The 20,359-nt window shown below is 38.9% G+C and overlaps 1 protein-coding gene across 1 annotated transcript; it reads right to left on the minus strand.

Moving 5' to 3' along the window:
- Positions 1 to 353: 353 nt before the first annotated feature.
- TAF7L (TATA-box binding protein associated factor 7 like) lies at positions 354 to 18,434 on the minus strand. The gene is made up of 13 exons (XM_061178177.1): positions 18,179 to 18,434; positions 14,370 to 14,437; positions 13,457 to 13,535; positions 12,001 to 12,134; positions 11,230 to 11,356; positions 10,935 to 10,990; positions 8,587 to 8,628; positions 7,654 to 7,726; positions 7,205 to 7,318; positions 6,554 to 6,775; positions 6,245 to 6,357; positions 4,877 to 4,936; positions 354 to 398 (listed from the first exon to the last, which is right to left on the minus strand). The coding sequence occupies exons 1-13, from the start codon at positions 18,432 to 18,434 to the stop codon at positions 354 to 356; spliced, it is 1,389 nt and encodes a 462-aa protein (XP_061034160.1).
- Positions 18,435 to 20,359: the final 1,925 nt, after the last annotated feature.

A 20,359-nucleotide genomic window follows, 5' to 3' on the forward strand; every position in this document is an offset into this window, starting at 1 on the left:
AAATCTATGCAAACCAGCTGTATAGCCTTCAGGTTAGACTGTCTGCCTTTGGCAAGCATGGCTGAATCATCTGAGACACCATAAAAGAAACAATTTAATTCTCAAACTGATAAAGAGAAGCAAAGTCCCATAGTTGAGTTGGGTCTTCAGGTCTACTACTTTTTTATACTTTGTCCCTTTCTACATGGCTACAAACTTTGAATATAACTAGCAAAAAAAAAAAAATCGTTCAGAGAAACAAATACAAATGATGCAACACAAGGCAATGAAAGGAGAAGAAACAGGCACAATTTCATCTAGTCTTCAATATGGATGGTGAAGCCAAGGTTTGTATGCCAGGCTGAAGGCTCTCCTCAATCCTTCAGAAAATAGTTCAGTTTTTCCCGTAGAGAAATGAGCTGTAGGGAGAGGCAGAAAAACACGAAAAATTCATCTGAAATCTTAAGTTCCATTACTTGATCTAGAATTTACTTATATAAACCAAAAAGAAAGACTGTAATTTGGCATTTATAAGGTTATCTTAGTCTTACAATGTTCCAAAAAACAGTGCCACAGTCAAGAACGCAAACACAATGATGCTGTCCTTTATCATGCCAAACTTATAAAAGGAAGCTTCAAAACTGAATATACTAAAGAAATTAAATATGCTTGCTGTTAAGAATTTGTACTTCTGGGAAGAGTGTACAGAGGTCACAGCTCACTGTAGGGACAAAGGAGATGGGACCACTGTAGCCATAGTCTAAGACTCAGAAGATAAGGCAGTTGTGATAGCCTCTTGCCCCACTGAACGTACCGTGTCTTTTTTTTTAAAGTTTTTTTTTCCTTCTTTCTTTTTTTTTAAAAAAGTATTTGTTTATTTATTTATTTATGGCTGTGTTGGGTCTTCATTTCTGCACGAGGGCTTTCTCTAGTTGTGGCAAGCGGGGGCCACTCTTCATCGCGGTGCGCGGGCCTCTCACCGTCGCAGCCTCTCTTTTTGCGGAGCACAGGCTCCAGACGCGCAGGCTCAGCAGTTGTAGCACACGGGCTTAGTTGCTCCGCGGCACGTGGGATCTTCCCGGACCAGGGCTCGAACCCGTGTCCCCTGCATTGGCAGGCGGACTCTCAACCACTGCGCCACCAGGGAAGCCCCGCACCGTGTCTTAAACTGAGTCTTAGCTGCTGCTTCCTGCCATGTTATGAGACCCTTGAAAACTGGCTCAGAGTCCTAACCAATGATGAGTCTGATGACGTTCTACTTACCCTGATGCTTTCTAAGTCAGAAGCTCTGAACATTTTGTGATGTAAGAGTTAATTTTTTTTATTTACTTGAAATGGCAAAGTGACCAATAACACTCAGGTATACTGTCTTTGAGACAAAGATTGTTTTTGAGTATTATTCAATTTAGCTCGCCCCGTATCAGTGTGGATTTTCATTTTGTGGAATGACAGGAATGGAGCATTACAAAATGATCCTGTGCTGGACATGAGCTACCAAACTGCTATACTTGCTAGCTGTAGTAATTGAGAGCATCTTTTCACTAAGATGCTGACCACGATTACGACCACTGACTTCTCCAGTTCTCCTTTACGGGTGCTTTCTCCTCCCACCACCTCCTAAAGGGAGGTTTATCCTTAGGTTCAGACTTCTTGCTGAATAGTCAACCTGGCTAACTCATCTATCCCCACAGCTTCAATGATCATTTCTATGCATGAGGCACTCTCTGATCTCCCATTTTAAAAAGTGCTTCCAACTCAACTCATCATCTTTTCCATCCCCCACCCGCCAAGAATCCTCTTCAAGTTGTCTTCATTCCTGTTAGTGGCTCACCATTTTCCAGTCACCCAGGCTCTGCACTACTCTTTGTTCCCTTTTTGTCCTGGAAATCCAATCAATTTTTAAGTTCTGATTCCTTCTATCACTTGCATCTTCCTCTAGTCTTTCCCCCCTCCAATTTCTCCTATATACTGCTGGCAGAGAAAATTTCCTGAGTTACTCCCCAGGTGAAAAAGCTTTAAGGGCTTATTATGACCTACACCAAAAATCTAAACTCTTAAGCCTGGCATCACCACCTCTGAGCCATTGTGAATGCTACTTTCTATACAGAATGCCTTCATTTCTCTATCTCTTTATTAGAACCTTACCCACCTCTTAAGGCCCGAAACACCATCTCTCTATGAAGCTTCCCCTAATCTCCATGGACAAAAGTGAGATCTCATTCCTTTAAATTCCTATCCCTCTCATGTATTTCTCCCCAACTGGAGGCAGAGACTGTGTCATAAGCATTTTGTAGTTCCCTGTGGAACCTAGCTTTAAGTAGGTGCCCAATAAATCTATGTTGAATAAATGAGCTAACATAAAGGGTTCTGAGTGAATAAAGTTTACAGCTATAGTTCTATGTTGAAAATAGCACTCCCCCAATACTAACTACTTACATGGAGGAAAACAAAGATGTTTAGTGGGTGCTAAGGCAATCCTGGCATTAACTGTTCACATGTCTGTTTATAAGCAGTACTTGGATGAGTGATGTGCTGAGGGGAAGGGAATATATAGAACATAAGAATTCTCCTGGCCTTGTTTGTATGGGGATGAGCATGGGGGATGGCATCACTACCTTAAGAGCTCTATGCTCGGGAATTCCCTGGCGGTCCAGTGGTTAGGACTCCGCACTTTCACTGCTGAAGGTGCGGGTTCCCGCAAGATGCGCGGCGCGGGCCCCCCCCCAAAAAGCCCCATGCTAAGTCCATCCTCATAATACGACCTCCAGTCTCTTTAAAACTGTTACCCTACCCTCAACAGTATAGGGCTGGAACCAGCATACATTTCTATACAGCTACTTGACCCTCATTTATCCCCCACTGCCCTCTTTTCTTTTCACTCTGCTCACTCTCTTGTGGCTTTAAATAATAGTCTTTCAAGTTAGAAATCTGGCATACATCCTTAACGCTCCTTTCTCCTTCAACACCCAGTAATTGGCCCAATTCCCATCAATTCTACCTTTAAAATACATTCTCTTATAAATGTTCAAAACAGCATTATTCATGATAACCAAAAAGTGGAAACAACCCAAATGTCGACTGATGGATGAATGGATAAACAAAAATGTTGTATATCTGTACAATGGAATATTATTCAGCCATAAAGTGGAATAAAGTACTGATACATTCCACAACATGGGTTAACCTTGAAAACATTATGCCAAGTGAAAGAAGCCAGACACAACAGACCTTGTAGTATATGTTTCCTTTTTATATGAAATAACTGGAATAGGCAAAGTAGGCTAGTAGAAAGTAGATTAGTGGTTTCCTAGAACTGGGTGGGCGGGTGGTGAGTGGGAGGGTCAGAAGAAACGGGAAATGACTGCTAATGGGTACAGGTTTCTTTTTTGGGTGATAAAAATGTAAAATTGATTGTGGTGATGGTTGCACAATTCTGTGAATATACTAAAAGTCATTGAATTGTACAATTTAAATGGGTGAATTGTATGGTATATGAATTATATCCCAATAAAGCTGTTATAAAACATTTTTATTGCAGTTAAATATATATATATTCTTTCCAAATGAAATAATGCCATTTGCAGCAACATGGATGGACCTAGAGATTATCATATTAAGTGCAGTAAGTCAGAGAAAAACAAATATCATGATATCACTTACATATGGAATCTAAAAAAATGATACAAATGAACTTATTTACAAAACAGAAATAGACTCACAGACATAGAAAACAAACTTATGGTTACCAAAGGGGATAGCAGGAGGGGGGAGGGGAGATAAATTAGGAGTTTGGGATTAATATATACACACTACTATATATAAAATAGATAAAAAATAAACAACATGGACCAACTGTATAGCACAGGGAAGTATACTCAATATCTTGTAGTAACCTATAATGGAAAAGAATCTGAAAAAGAATATACACACACACACACACACACACACACACACATACATATATATATAACTGAATCACTTTGCTGTACACTTGAAACTAACACAACATTGTAAATTAACGATATTTCAATAAAAAAGAAAAAATATTTATTCTTTCCATCTCCATTGCCACCTCCTTATTTCAAGTTACCATCACCTTTTATTAGACGACCCCACAGCCTCCTAACTGGCCTCCCTGCTTCTAGTCCTGCCCTCTCACAATCCATTCTCCAGATAATAATCAAAGTGATCTTTAAAACTTCTAAATTAAATGTGACTCTCCTGCTTAAAGCTCTCCAAGGGCTCCCCATTGCACTTAAGACTAAAACCCATCCTCCTTATCATGGACTGCAAGGGACCATACAATATGGCCTCCGCCTACTTCTCCAACCTTACGTTAAGTCACTCTCTTCCTCGCTTTAAATACTGCAGAGGTTCTCAAAGAGGCCAAGCTCTTTTCCGATGTGGGACCTGGCATACGCTCCACCCAAGAAGCTCTCCATACACTTTTTGCCTGGACTTTTCCTTCAGGTCTCTTAAGTATCACTTCCTCAGAAAGGCTGATTATGATCTCCCCAATTTAATTCAGGACTCTATTCAGATAGCACCACTGACTCTTTCTCCTTCACAGCACTTCTTTATGATTTGCACCTTTATATTTGTATGATAATTTGTTTGCTGTTGATCTTCCCTGCTAGACTGTTAGCTCCATGAGGACAAGTATTGTATGTGTCGTCTTATTCAACACTGTGTGTACATCCAGTGCTTTCCACTTAATAGACATTCAATATCTGCTGAATGAACGAATTTTCACAAAGACTTTGTTCCAACCTGCTACCCTCATTTACAAGATTTGGCCACTACTGTTCCTGTGAAAAGAACAGCCAGAAATGAGATTGGGGGGGTGGGGTTCTTTGCATCAAATGTTTTCTGGTTGATGTGAAAACACACTTCTCACCTGCTCATTTTTTTGTTTTTCCTGTAGCTTAAGCTGCTCCAGCATAGACTGTAAATGACTCTGGAAAACAAATTATATAAAAGATGAATGCTGAGTCTCAAAGGAAAAGAGAACCAAGAGAGACAAAGAGTTTGGCAAATAATTTGATAAGTAAGAAAACTGTCAGTCGTAACAAAAGAGTACTTTAAAAAAAGGATTTAGAAAAAGAATGTCTCTATGTGTATAACTGAGTCACTTTGCACAGCAGAGATTGGCACAACATGGTATATCAACTCTACTTCAATAAAAACACATTTTAAAAAGGATTTAGAGTATAAAAACTACACTCTCCAACTGCAGGGCCATTCGATTTGATTTTATACACCCTACACGGCATTTTTTTTTCTTGCCCTAAAACAAAGAGTTAGAATGCCTTCATGTTACCTTTTTCTAGTTTAGCACAAATCCTTTGACTGTGGTGACCTACTTAAAGAGCTGGCTTGGACTCCGGTGCTGACTCCTTCATTTCCCTGCACTAGGGCAGAATATTACCATTCTTAACTAGTACTGCACACGACAACAATCATAATACCATATATCTGTATCTTTCAAAGTATGTCCACATCTATTATCTAACTTGGTTATTCTGAAGGACAACACTCTAAATAAGTATAGTTCTGTGTCAAGTTGCTCCCCTTCGATGACAACAGCTCTACAGAAAAAGAAATCTGGCAAGGAATTCTCCAGATGCTTCAGAATTTCCCTCACTATAAAAAGGGAAGCAAACATGGCCTAAACATACATTTTCCTTTTGCTGATATGTGTAGTAATAAAATATGTATTAGTGTGTATTAATAAAAATAAAGCATGATATTAATTTTTGTTCAAGCAGGCACCATAAAATTTTTAAATTAATTTAGTTTCTCTTTCATTGTAATGAATACATTTTGGTACAGAGCAACAGGGTTCAATCTATGCCCTACCACTTACTGTGGTCCTTGGCAAGTTACTTAATCTCTTTGAATTTCAATTTTTTATCTATAAAACGGGAATAGTGACAGCACCTATATTTCAGGGATGTCAGGATGAAATGAGATAATACACGTAAAATGCTTAGCTCTGTACATGCCTTTCACATAGTTAAATGTTCAATATTGGCAATTATTATCTCAAGTCTCCTGGTCCCCTCCCAAAAATGCTTATATAAGATGATCAAAATTACTCAGGTAAAAGGAAATAGGGCTATCTTTTATTAGGGGTATCTAAGAGGTTGTTCAGGTTCATGAATGAACCAGAATGCTGCACAGAGATGACATGAGTGGAAACACAAAGATGGGATTTTGAAAGTTAGATATCAGGATATATTTATACCAGCCAACAAGAATTTACCTTGAGCGTTAGGTTTTCCACTTTCATAACGAGCTCCTTCTGTCTTTGTGCTTTGCGCTGAATCTCTTGGAGCTTTTTCTCCACGTAATGAGTCTGCTTCTGAATTTCCATGACTAACAGAGATAGACAAAAACTTCATGTATCTAAACATGGCCTAAACTAGTGGACCAAGATCCAAATCAACTAAAACTCCACTACGCATCTGAGCAATAATTTCTCAAACTTAACTTTGCAACTAACACGTGTTGAGAGTCAGTCTTTAGTACTGCCACCCACTCTGTCCCACCCCTTTGTTTTTCCCTAACTTACCCATTGAGCTGGTTCCCTCCTTTGCCTCATACTGGCCAGATTCAATGAATTTGGCCTGTGGCTCCCTTTCTATATACACCTCATAACGATCTTCCTCCTCTTTCTTGTCTTCATCCTCATCATCATAGTCATCCTCTCCCTCTTCATCTTCCTCCTTATCATCCTCAACTTCATCACTGTTACTGCTAGAGTCATTGACCATCTCCCGAAACGCACCATATTCTATGGGTTTTAAGCAAAAGGAAGGTGAAACCATCTGAAGCTTTTCAAATGACTCCCACTCCAGCTGCAACTATACTCCCCCTCAAGTTTACTGGGCAACCAATGAATTTTAAAAATAATTTTTCTCACAGGAAGATTATTCCCTTTATAAAACAAGGACAGGAAAGGCAAAACACTGTAACATTCATTCATGTATTCAATGATCAAAATATTCAGAGAATTCAAGGGCCCACAGGAATTTAGAATAGCAGGGGTGGATGGGATATTAGAACCCCAATCTAAAACCCCTAAACTTGTGGGACCAATACGAGGAGAGAAGGGCAAAGGCACCCTTTTTCTGTGATTGGCCTGTGAGTTTACGGAGAATGGTCCTACACACAGTCAACACCTGCCCTCTCTGAAGCTCCTGCTTTGCCTTTATTAATGCACCTGGTGAGGTATGACGCTGCTTATAGCCACTCATTTCTGAGGCTATCTCAAAGCCTGGAATGAAGCCTTGACTTTCTATTTCCTCGGTTTCACCTTCAGCAACGACCTCCCATCCTGAAAGGAGAGGCAGTCAAGGAAAAAGCAGAAAGAAAGCAGAAGGCAAACTTGAAAGAGAAGAGGCTCTCTGGCTGAAAGTGCTATTTAATTTAGTCCAACTTCAGGCCATTTGTATCTGGATTCCTACTATAGAAAAGTGCCTTATACTGAATTACGCAAGTAAATAATTTCTATTACATGAATGTACTGTTCCTAGCTAGAAAGTAACATTTCCAAAAATCATAAGTTCTGTACATTAACATCAGCACACAAATATCAGAAATGAGAGCTTGTCACCAAGTGCATTTGGGGTGTAACAGACTACACAGAAAATATTTAGTGTAAAAGGATACGGACACTGACAGCTTCAGTATCTGAGCACAGCAGTCTTTTCACTTGCTTCTCCACATCAGGAGAGTCAACGTGCTGAACCAAAGTTGGAGAAGGAATACCAGTAACATCACTTAACACCCTGTGTCTTGCAGAAATGTCCTCTTCCTACATACAAATGAATTCAAATAAGTAGGCCTCTTTAAGATACATCCAATCAAATTTCTACTTTAAACAATGCTATTTATGAAGGAAACTTTGATCAGGGTCTATATTTTTGTACAGTAAGCTTATTTTTTCCCAATCGAATTACTTGAGACATTTAATCTTTTCAATCTGCAACTCTATATTAAAGACCTCCTCAGAGGCACGACCCTTAAGCCTCAGTTGTTAATTATTTGCGCTGACCCACACTGGCAAAGAACTATAATTTTTTTGTTACTTGGAAGTAATTTGGTTTAAAGATCCAAATTTCCAGATTCCACTTCTCCACATCTTTATTATTAGAGTTTCCTATAAAAACTGGGTCTTAGCCACACATTCTCCTTTAAATCCAGTTTTAGACAATTATCTCCACAGCAACCAATTCATCATGCCACAAATAGAAATTAGAACTTTGAGGGGGAATAAGTAATTGCAAACAACTGCTGGTAAGAGTGAACCCTGGCTTCCAAGAAATGGTTTTTAAAAATAAATATCACAGAAAAGAAGCAGATTAAAATACACAGGGTCACTGATCAAATTGTATCTTTTGCTCTAGGAGTCGTCAGACATTAAACAATGAATTCATTTTTCAGTGAATCAAATTCAGTGTATGTGTATGGGAGCGGGGGTTACAGGTGAGAAGGAAGGCTTGAAAGTAATCTTTATGATTTTTTTGATTTGTTTGAAATTAAAGAGCTGTGAAATAAAACACAGCATAGGTTAACAATAAAGTTATATTACGATTTGTCTACCTCAGGAGAGCTGACTTCTTCAATTTGTTTGAAATCAGGGACCTATGAAATAAAACACAATGAACAATGAAGTTATATTATAATTGTTCTACTTTACTAAAGCTTAAAGAGTTCTAGAATCATTCTTAATGTAGTTTTATATTTAGTAGGCACTCAATGAATGCTGTTGACTGACAGTATAAAGCCAAAGCAACCATGTTCATAGATTAAACATAGTAAAGCTATTGATCTATAGGTTTAATGCAATTCCTATCAAAATTCCAACAAGGTTTTCTATAGACATAGACAAACTTACTCTAAAATGTATATGGAAAGTTACAGACTCTAGAATGGCTACAACAATCCTGAATAAAAAATAAAGTGAGATCAGTCTTCCTGATTTCAAGGCTTATTACAAAGCTACACTGTGGAATCGGTGATCAACACAGATTAATGGAACCCAGAAAAAAAACCTCACACAAATACGCCCAACTTATTTTTTACAAAGGTGCAGAAGCAATACAATGGACAAAGGGTTGCCTTTTTAACAAATGGTGCTGGAACAATTGGACATGCAAAGGGGGAAAAAAAAAAAGAACAACCTTGAACTAACCCTCAAACCTTTTACAAAAATTAACTCAAAAATGGATTGCAGACTTAAATTAAATGTAAAACTTTAAAAAGATAGTTAGGAGAAATCTTCAGAATCTGGGCTAGGCAAACAGTTCTTATACTTGACATGAAAAACAAGATCCTTAAAAGGAGAAATCAATAAATTGGACTTCATCAAACAAAAAAACTTTTGCTCTTTGACAGACCCCGTGAAGAACATAAAAAGACAAGTTACAGACTGGGAGAAAATATTTGCAAACCACATATCTGAAAACTAGTATTTGGAATATAAAAAAGAACTCTCAAAACTCAACAATAAAAACAATCCATTTAGAAAATGGGCAAAAGGCATGAACAGACACTTCACTGAACTGGACATATAGATGGCAAACAAGCACATGAGAAGATGCTCAACATCTTTAGCCATCAGGGAAATGCAAATTAATACCACAATGAGATCACTACACATCTATCAGAATGGCTAAAATAAAAAATAGTGACAACACCTAATGCTGGTGAAAATGTAGAGAAATTGGATCACACGTACATTTCTGGGGCAAATGTAAAATGGTGCAGCCACTTGGAAAACACTATGGGTAGTTTCTTATAAAACGAAACATGCAACATACCTAGTAATTGCACTCCTGGGCATTTATGTCAAGGAAATGAATACTTATGTTCACACAAAAACCTGCTGGCAGCTTTATTTATAATAGTCAAAAAATGGAAACAGCCAAGATGTCCTTCTATGAGTGAACAATTAAGCAAACTGTGGTACATTCATAACAGGGCATACCACTCAGCAATAAAAAGGAAGGAACTATTGATACATGCAACAATCCACATGTACCTTAAGGGAATTAATCTGAGTGAAAAAAAAAGCCAGTCTCAAGTGTTATACTTTGTATCATTCCATTTATACCACATTCTCAAAATGACAAAATTATAGAGATGGAGAACAAACTAGTGATTAGCAGGGGTTAGAGCCTGGTGGTTTGGGGTGAGGAGGAGATGGGTGTGGCTTTAAAAGGGCAAGATGAGGGATCCTGGTGGTGACAATACTGTTCAGTATCTTGACTGCGTGGGTGGATACACTAACGTACACATGGGATAAAATTGCATAGAACTAAACACATGCACACACATACACAGGAGTAAGTAAAACTGGAGCAATTTGAATAAGATTAGTGAATAGTAACAATGTCAATTTCCTATTTGTGATATTGTACTATAGTTTTGCAAATGTTACAATGGGAAGAACTGGGTAAAGGGTACACAGTATCTCTTTTCTATTGCTTACAACTGCATGTGAATCTACAATTATTTCAAAATAAAAAATTTAATTAAAAAAGAAGCCAAGGCATAGTACTCCTGTAGTTTGCCCAGGGTTCTACAAGTCTGAGGTAAGGTTAGAAATACAACCACAATTCCCAATTCTCAGGTTCTGGATGGGTTCACTTTAAAACAAGATTTTAGAGTTGGAAACTTTTAAAAGCATTAGCAGAAGTTTCAAGTTCATGACACATCTAGATCCCTAAGTGACTACTTTATAACTTCAAGGGTCAAGTCTGTTTTTGTTCATTACATATTTCCAATTGTTAGCACACAGTGCCTGGCATGTTGCTCATACTCAACAAATGTTTATTGGACATATAAATGACTGAACAAATGAATACCCAACTGACTGTCTCCCTTCCCCCCCATTCATAATCCTCTTCCAATCCAACCAGTAGACACAGAAATAGCATGCCACTAACCTTTTTTGTTGTTTTGCAGAACCTTCTCTTCCTGACATTCCTAAGTGGTGGAGTAACTAAAATAAATTCAACATGGTGAAATGTATATATGACTGATGGTAGTCACATATCTATCTGAATTTGATAAGGTCATGCTCTAAGCCACTGGCTCATGACACGACTCGTTCCTTTAAGAGTGTCTGGATGCCTACTGAACCAAATACCTAAGTGTGGTAACAGATCCCTGGCTCACAAGTAATTAGGATCCAGCAGATAAATGTAGTTAGACAGAATGAGCAAGGGACTGATGACTTACTGCCATGCTTCCAGATATATTTTTTCTGTCTCTCCTTTTCACTTTTCCTGATTGCTTTATGATCAGTAGAGGTAACCAGTTTTTCAGGATGAGAGCGGACACCACCATCAGCAGTGCACACAAGCATCTGCATTTAACAAAGACAAAGAAGTTGACTGTGGCCACAAATCTTGGGTTAGTAATGGATGATGATCATTCTTACCACCAGAAATCCTGGAGCACAAAAGTAAGGAGAATGCTACTTGGCATTTCCAGAAAACCAAGTATTACATACACTCATATGCATTCTCTCTCTATCTCGGCAGCACAGCATATGGACTCTGAGGTTGTTGTTGTTTTTTTAGCTCCAGTGCTTACCACTGCAGAAGGAATGTGTTGAAAACAAGATATATCTTAGCATTTTGATTTATAAAGGAAACAAAAAATCAACAGTAGAGATGATGAGTAAGAACCAATGTAAACCTCCAGAGTTAACAGCACACTGCTTTAACAGGAATTTCAGACGAAGATCCCAGATGCTCATATTTTTCAAATAATGAAAGGCACTATAAATGGCAAACAGGAGGCTCTAAAAGCTATTTGGATAAAATAAAGCAGTGAAAAGTGATGGATCAAACACCAAACCAGAACATGACATTGTATTCCTGTGCAATTGAGCTGGAAATTAGAAATGACAAGCAGGTGAAAGGAGAATTGAAAGAAAGAAAAGGAGGAAGAAAGGAAATCCTTGAAGGATGTGTGGGCGAGTAGATTAAGAAAACTTGTCCATACCTGGGAAATATCTGCCGTTTTAAAAAAGGTTTTTTTATCCAGAGTTTTCAGGCTTTCAGTAACACAAGGCAAATCAACCAGCTTAGCAGATAGTGAGACACCTTCAACCCCAACAACTGCATGACGTCCATCAGCTGAACAGAAGTAGAAAAGATTAAAGCTGACATCTTCCCAATGTACTCTCAAGACTCCTGGGGTTTGAATAATGAAGACTTATGGGGGACAGATGAGTCTTTCATTGAAACTTACTATTTCTCACAATGCCAGAATTGTGTACACAATTAGTAACTTCCCACAGCAAAGAAGGCAGAGTATATGAAGCTCTTTTTTTTCTAGTTTATGTCATTCCATCAAAAGTAGCTAAGTTTCTTGGTCATGGTTGTGAACTAAAGTGAATGAAGTGGTAACTGTTTCATTCTCATCTTGAAAGGCCAACTCCATTCATTCAAACCCATTCGTTTGGACACCATCAGGAGCATTCGATCATGTCATTGTACATGGGTGTTTTCAAAGGGTTGGGTAAGGGGAGGGTTGATTCTAGACTAGTACTAATAAGTCTCAAGTTATAATCTCTAGTTAGTTTCACAAAGATAAAATTCTACACAATAGCCAGAGAGAGAGAGAGAGAGAGAGAGAGTCAGCCATATACTGACAACTCTGAATCCTGCCCAGATGTCTCAAACATGAATGTCTCTTGATACAAAAGGATTCAAGTGTAATCTTCTAATATTAAGTGAAAAAATAAAGATGCAGAACTATGTTTGACATGATCCTTTTTGTGTAAATTATCTTTAAAAATATAGAGAGATTATTTATATGTTGGTATTATGCATAAAAGTTTTGTCTAGAAGGAAACACAAGGAGAAAAGGCCAATATTAGTTATCTTTGGCATTGAGGTTGAGGCACTGTGAAGGAGAGTTTCACTTCTCCTTTTGAACCTTTCTGTTTTATTTGAATTTTCTAGCCATGCATTTGTATTCCTTTTTTTTTAAAGTGTCAATAAGGGCTACCGGAGTGCTGGGATTATGGGCCATTTAAAATTTTATTCTTCATATACTTCTCTGTATTTAAAAATCTAATAAGTATTATTTAAAAGAGATAAAGATATGTCACTTTTGTAAACAAAGAATAGTACATCCACCTGTCATTCCCCTGGACAGTCAAAAATCACAGAAGTTTCATATAGGAGACAATCAGCAGTATGCAAATCCCACAGTTGACCTCCAAGTTCTTCCTTATACACACCATGATAATTACCTCAAGTTGTATAAGTTCTACTTCCTTTCTCTTAAAAGGAAGAGATGGAAGTGACTGAAGCCTCTCTTTGAGTCCATCAAGACGGAGACCACATTCTATTCTTTGTCACATCCTTGGTATCTAGTATTGTGCCTGGCACATAGCAATCCCTTAATAAATTACTGTTCCATGTATGGTGAATGGATATTAACTACTTACAAAGTAAGTCAATTTTCAGTTTATCCTTCATGGCAGCACTTCCAGAACGTACTATCTTCCTGACAGTAGAAACATGTTCCTAAAAAGGAGGTAGATTGAAAAATCAGAAGGATGAATTGTCTACTTAGCAGCTAATAGAACAGATATGTCAGAGACAGTCCTCCCTTAAATAGAACCTTAAACTTCCCAAACGTCAGGAACAATGCCATGTACCATGAGATACTGTGCACTGGGTAAGTCAAGTTAGGATGAGGTTGACTCTAATCTCATTGTTGTCTTTTAGTAGCTACAGATAATGCCTTCTCCTAGCTGTACATTCCTGTTTCTCACTGTTACCCTTCAAGTTGTAGTTGCTAACAGAAGGCTTAGCTGCAGTTTACTGGCTATATTAATTAACCTTAATTGGGGAAATACCTTTCTGAAGCCCATCCTTAATATACCTTTCTTAGACTAAATAATACTTAAATATAGGTATCAATAGGGGAAGAGACCCTAACACAATGCTGAAATGAGCTTCAACAGCCTTGCATGATGATGAATTTGAGGAGACAGTGCTAACCCCTCCATTGCCCCTTTTGAGGTGACAGAAGGGAACTCTCTTTTAGAAGAGTCTTTTCATGGCTGTCCAGTGAGCAAGGCTGTTGGCATCTGTGATAAGTGACTGAATCCATCATTGTCCCACCTGTTTGCCAGGAAATCAACCCACACAGTAGGTGGCATGTGCAGGACAAAAGAAATGCTGCTTAAAAGAGTACATGCTAGGATAGGACTGCTAAATAGAACACAACTCTTGGGAAACAAATGTTCTTGGTTTTTATAGCCTACCTTAAATAAACAGAAATGCTACAGAATACAAGCAGAGCTAATACTTATGCACTGAAGATATTTGGCCTCAGATACAAGGGTTTCTTACCAGAGGCAGACGCAATATAAACTGGTCCTCAAGTTCGCAAGGAGGTTCATCCTGGCTTCTACTCATCTCTTGTTTTTGAGTTCACGAAAACAAAAACAAAACCAACAGAAAGTTACCAAAAACTCCTCTTGGTCCCTCTACTGACCACTTCTGGTAGTACTGGTTAAATTATACAATATCTTGCTGATAACCCTCACTGGAATGATGTGTGTACAGCTTCAAAACACTTTATTTGACATAACTTGATTATTTATAAAGTCACCTTATCTCCCCTCCCATATGTGCAGATTTTCCAACGTTAATACTAATTACATGATAACAAATGAAGTAAGAGCTGTTACACATGATTTAGTCTTCTTGATATTCTTAGACTCTCCAGTAAAGGATTAACTCATCAATACAGTGGTGACTACCAAAGCAAGCAAGCTACATACCTCTGCAGAGAAGACTGCCAACCAAAGGCCAAAATCAACCCAAAAAACCACTGGCAGAAATGCTCTATGATGATTTGAAGGAAACAGAGCTTAATTTTCAGTATTTCACCTTAATGATCAATAAAATGGTAGGAATTAAACAGTCTGTGTGAGAGCAGGCAGCTTTTTATGACTCTAAAGCCAACATCAACAGCTCCAAGCTACCTCGGGGAAAAGTTAGGAGTCCCAGTCTTATGGCTGGGCTATCTATATAAGTACATCTAACTTCATGGAATAGACTCATTTCTGAAGGGATGATAATGAAAAAACGTAAAATCTAATTTGATTTATTCATCACTAACATTTACTACATGCACTCCATGTGCCAGGCTCTACATTGAGGTCTATTATTTCATTTAATCCTCACAACCACCACTTATGTGAAATACCTCTAAAAGCCATTTGAAGGAATCCTACGATGAATCCATATATATACATATATATATATATATATATATGCACACACACATACATATACACACATATATATATAAAATGCACCTTCTGTAAAGTGAATAATCTCCAAGTTGATCTTCATTTTTTCACCTTATTTTCCATCTATTAGGGATATATCTGTAGTGGCTTGCATTTTGAGTTTTAGGGCCCACACTAATTCTGAGGAAATTTTTTCTCAAAAATGGAAAAAAGGGCGCTTCGCTGGTGGTGCAGTGGTTAAGAATCTGCCTGCCAATGCAGAGGATGTGGGTTTAAGCCCTGGTCCAGGAAGATCCCACATGCCGTGGAGCAACTAAGCCCATGTGCCACAACTACTGAGCCTGCGCTCTAGAGCCCGCGAGCCACAACTACTGAGGCCCACGCACCTGGAGCCTGTGCTCCTCAACAGGAGAGGCCACCGTAATGAGAGGACTTCGCGCTGCAGCGAGGAGTGGTCCCCGCTCGCCGTAACTAAAAAGAAGGCCCGCGCGCAGCAGCGAAGACCCAGAGCAGCTATAAATAAATAAATAAATAAACAAATAAATAAATAAATGGAAAAAAGCAGTGTACATATATGAAAACTGACAAAGTTTTCTTATGTTCTAAGGACACTATGCTATACACCAAGTTATAAAATCTTATAATTTAAGTTAGATGAAAAGCTCCAGATAATGTATAGCTCCTAATACTCTGTAAACCATTAATTGAGTTCTGAGTTTTGAATTCGAATCTCACTTAAAAGCACTGGAACCTTTTTTAAAAACACATACAAGTGAATATAACAAAAAAGAAGCAGACTCACAGATATACAGAACAAACTAGTGGTTACCAGTGGAGAGAGGGAAGGGGGAGGGGAAATGTAGGGGTAGAGGATTAAGAGGTACAAACTATTAGGTATAAAATAAGCTACAAGGATATACAACATGGGGAATATAGCCAATATTTTATAATAACAATAAACAGAGCATAACCTTTAAAATTGTGAATCACTATATTGTACACCTGTAACTTATATAATATTGTACATCAACTATACTTCAATAACAAAAATTGGAAAAAGTGGGGGAAGGACAAAGAATATTTAGCACTACCAGTTAAAATAGAGAAAAGGAAAAACAAACAAACAAAACCTCATACAAGTGAGTCTGAGACCCTATTACAGGTAAATCATTCATCAGTTATGATTTCAATCCTTTAGGCTGACTTCAGAAACTACCAGAAAGGCATAGAAAGCACAAGAGAAATCAGGAGTGAAAAATCAGACACCCAGAATGGGAGGGCGGGGCAGGGGGGAGGAGAGAGAGAGAGAAAAAGAGAAAGGGAGAAAAAGAGAGAGATTGATTATTTGTGATAGCCATTTCTCTCCTTTTCCTGCTTCATACAGTTATATACACACACACACACACACACACACACACACACACACACACACAAATACAAAAACTAAATGTAAAGGTAAGGGGGAAAGTTAATTAAAATAAAGTAAATTGAATAAAAAATCTTGGGACTGGGTACATTGCCTAACGTAAGAGTAACAAACATTTAAGGTTGGGAGCAGAAATACAGATTTGAAGAACTAGCTGCTAAGCAAGATTTTATCAGATCAGTAGTAACTTTTAGATTTCTCAGCAGAATTAAGACTAAGGCATTTTGTTCATTTCAGTGCCTTTCTGGCAACTCCTCTCTTATGAAAGAAAGAATGTAAGAACTGGAACCATTTCAGAGAAGGTAGACACCCCTGGTAGAAATGAGTTTTAATGATTTTTTAGATTTGCTATCTGCATTTATACAATGAACTGGTTGCATCATATTTCTTTTAAGAAAAGCCATCCACATTTTTCCAGCAAGCACTCTTTGATACCTAATTAAATTAACAGGACCGCTCTCCACCATTCACCGCCCCCACCCAGCCAGCTCCATCTCACTTCATCAGAATTAGAATTGGAATCAGAATTATAACTAAATGTAGGGCGCCTGACCGCAAGCTCCCAGCAGCACAAGTCAGCACAAAACTAAACTGGTAGTTTCTCAAGTTCATAGCCGCTAGCTGCAGTTTGGAGGCAATGACCACTCCATCCTTATCCCAGGTGCACTAAGCTCCCAAGGGAAGACCGCAGCCCTAGGCTTTGATCCCATTTCCCTAGAAAACCTCCTACCAGGCCAAGGGGCCCTAAGCCTTCGCGCCACCCCAGGTGGGCTGGGAAGGGAAGAGCAGCGCGCAGCCCTTGGCGCCAACGAGGCGCCAAGAGCCCTCCGACCGCCGGACTCACACGCTCCTCAGCCGACTCGCGCCGGGACGGCCTCTCTGTACAGGGTGGTTCCAGAGGGAGCGAGTGGGCTCCGGGCGGCGGGCGGACTGTGTGGCGACAAGTAGGAGCCTCGCGCGCTACCCCCTCCCCACGCTTCCGCCACCGCGGATAGGCGGATGGCCTCGAGGCGGCGGCCAGCCCGCCACGTGCCCGGGCGGTAGACTCGAAGGGTGCTGATTGTGGCCGCTCAAGGACCTCGCGGAGCAAGGCTTCAGAACAAATACCCTTTACACAGGAACGACCCTTGGGACGGCCACGGGATTTTTACCAGCACACAGTGATAACTGTAAAAGGGCTGGCAGAATCGGTTGCTCCTCAAATCCGTTAGGTTGGACCGATTTGTTCCTTGGTGTAGTTGTCACCTCGCCTGGTGACAACTACACCACCGCGCAAACCCATTAAATAACTAGAATCCGCGCCCAAACTAATTAGCTGATCCCTTCGAAACAGTCACTATTTTACATCTTTTGGACAGCGATACAGCATACTCCACTTATTTCTCTTAAATGGGCATCGCAGTTCAAATAAACTTCTAGCAGTTCGCTTCTCCCACAGATCCTTAACTTACGGGAAAAATCTTAAAACCACTTACCTTTCCCTTCTCGTAAGTTTTCCAGAGGGGTTCTGGCAGCAGCCTGGTTGCCGATGGCGGCATGAGCTTGGGCGCCATAGCTGGCAGGAGTTTGGGCGCCAAGACCAATGGCAGTTTGGGCGCCAAGACCGCCGGCAGTTTGAGCTCTACGGTCAACGGCAGTTTGGGAATATCGGAGGCTCGTTACTTCTGATGTTGAAGTTGGTGTTAAATCATTTCCTGAGGAACCGCGGCGCCGTCCCTTCGGGCGCTCCATGGTCTCTCGTTGAGGTAATAAAATGGCTTCCTATTTAGTCATGTGACCTAAAAGTTTCCAGAACGTTCCTAAAATGAAACCGTTCCTAAAATGGTCTCCTTAAAGACACAGGGGTAATATTAGAGACATTAAGTGGTACCTCTTAGAGATTATAGACTTGAAGTCTCTGTTGCCTTCACTTATCTAAACTTCATGGTAAGGAATAAATATTTTTATAAGACTAATTGTTGTACAGTGGTTTCTTCTGGATACGTGATATTTTTTTTTCCCTTCAGTGAAGCTAAATCGCCAGAGCTTCAGACCGAGACAAAACCGTTTTTTCTCCCTTTGAGAATTCATCCACTGATCTTTACTTTAGCATAATGTGGTGAGGTACATTGAAGATTATAATACAAAATGGACCAATGAAACTCGTTTTTCATGTACTGTAGAAAATTCTTGATGGCATTTATATCAAAAATAATAATAACTCAAAGGAAAATTTCTATTCTCAGTAACTGAAATACCCGAGTAATTGTGTGTTTTGAATCAGTGGACAATGTGAATTATGTAATTAACTTTCCTTTTGATGGCTGCTAGGAAGCTCAGAATCAATTTTGCAACCCACCTCTAACAACTGTGAACCTCACTGGCATATGTTGATCTCTTGTTTTGAATCATCACATTGTCTCCCAATCCCTAATTATTTTTATCTGGTGTGGTAAATAACACTGAAAACTGCTTCAAAAGTTTTTGTGAAGAGAATCAGATATAAATAATAGATAAATAAAAATAGTGCTCTGACAGAAGTGTCACAGGGAGTATCCCTATGGGTGAAGGAGGGGAGCATAGTAAGTAACTGCTTACTTATAAATTAAATGTTAATTGATAATCTAATATGCCAGACTTGATTTGAAATATTTATTAAATGCTTAAAATATGGTAAGACTTTCATGAAAGGAGGCAAAAATTAAGGCACAAACATACATATATGTAATTTTTTCCTTTACTGCCAGATATCCAGCCCCTTCTTGAGGAAGAATGGAATGAAAAGTGAAAAAAAGGAAAAGGCATGAATTATGGTTTCTCTTGGTGGGGGAGAGCAGATCCAAGAAGTAGCTCTGATGTACAGGTAAAAACCTGTCATATACACACTGTCGTATTGTCAGAATATTTTTCTGGGTTTTGTCCTGTCATGTTGCTGTCTTTCTGATATGTTCTTCTGAACCCCCATCCCCTCCAAAGCCTTCCTTCCTCTCCCTTAACTATGGCTTCAGTCAATTTCATCATTATAGCAAATATGCAGTTGCATGTATTCCTTCAAAAGAAGTTTGAGTTATGTGCCAGGAAATGTTCTAAGGTTAATAATCATTAAGCACTTATTAGGTGCTAAGCTCTTTACTAAGTGTTTTTCATGCATTATCTCATTTAATGCTCACAACTGCTTTGTGAGTTTGATGTTACTATGATCCTGTTCTTGTTTTTGTTTTTGCTTTTTTCAGATGAGTAAACTGAGATTTTAAAAGGTTATCTTGACTCATGTCACACATCTAGTAAATGGCAGAGCCAATATTTAATTTAAGCTCAGTTCCATTTGACTCTGTGTCTATGTCTACATATTCGGACTTCCCCTAAACAGTTGTACAGTTATTCTCCATTCCCCCACTCCCCCCAGCTCCTGGTAACTTCTACTTTCTGTCTCTATGAATTTGCCTATTCCAGGTACCTCATATAAGTGAAATTGTGCAATATTTGTCTTTCTGTATCTGGCTTCTTTCACTTAGCATAATATTCTCAAGGTGCATCCCTGTTGTAGCATGTATCAGAGTTCATTCCTTTTAAAGGCTGAATAATATTTCATTGTACGGATATACCACATTTTCTTTATCCATTTATCTGCCAATGGACATTTGGGATGTTACTACCTTTGGTTACTGTGAATAATG

The sequence above is a fragment of the Eubalaena glacialis genome, chromosome X (genome assembly GCF_028564815.1).
Source record: "Eubalaena glacialis isolate mEubGla1 chromosome X, mEubGla1.1.hap2.+ XY, whole genome shotgun sequence".
In the NCBI taxonomy this organism is placed as follows: Eukaryota; Metazoa; Chordata; class Mammalia; order Artiodactyla; family Balaenidae; genus Eubalaena; species Eubalaena glacialis.

Excerpts from the sequence above, each read along its gene's own strand:
- TAF7L (XM_061178177.1), bottom strand. The coding sequence starts at position 18,434 with ATGGAGCGCCCGAAGGGACGGCGCCGCGGTTCCTCAGGAAATGATTTA. Across the intron at positions 14,438-18,178 it reads AAACTTACGAGAAGGGAAAG|AGATGAGTAGAAGCCAGGAT; the intron begins GTAAGTGGTTTT and ends CTCAAAAACAAG. Across the intron at positions 7,319-7,653 it reads TACTGAAGCTGTCAGTGTCC|GATGGGAGGTCGTTGCTGAA; the intron begins GTATCCTTTTAC and ends CTCTCCTTTCAG.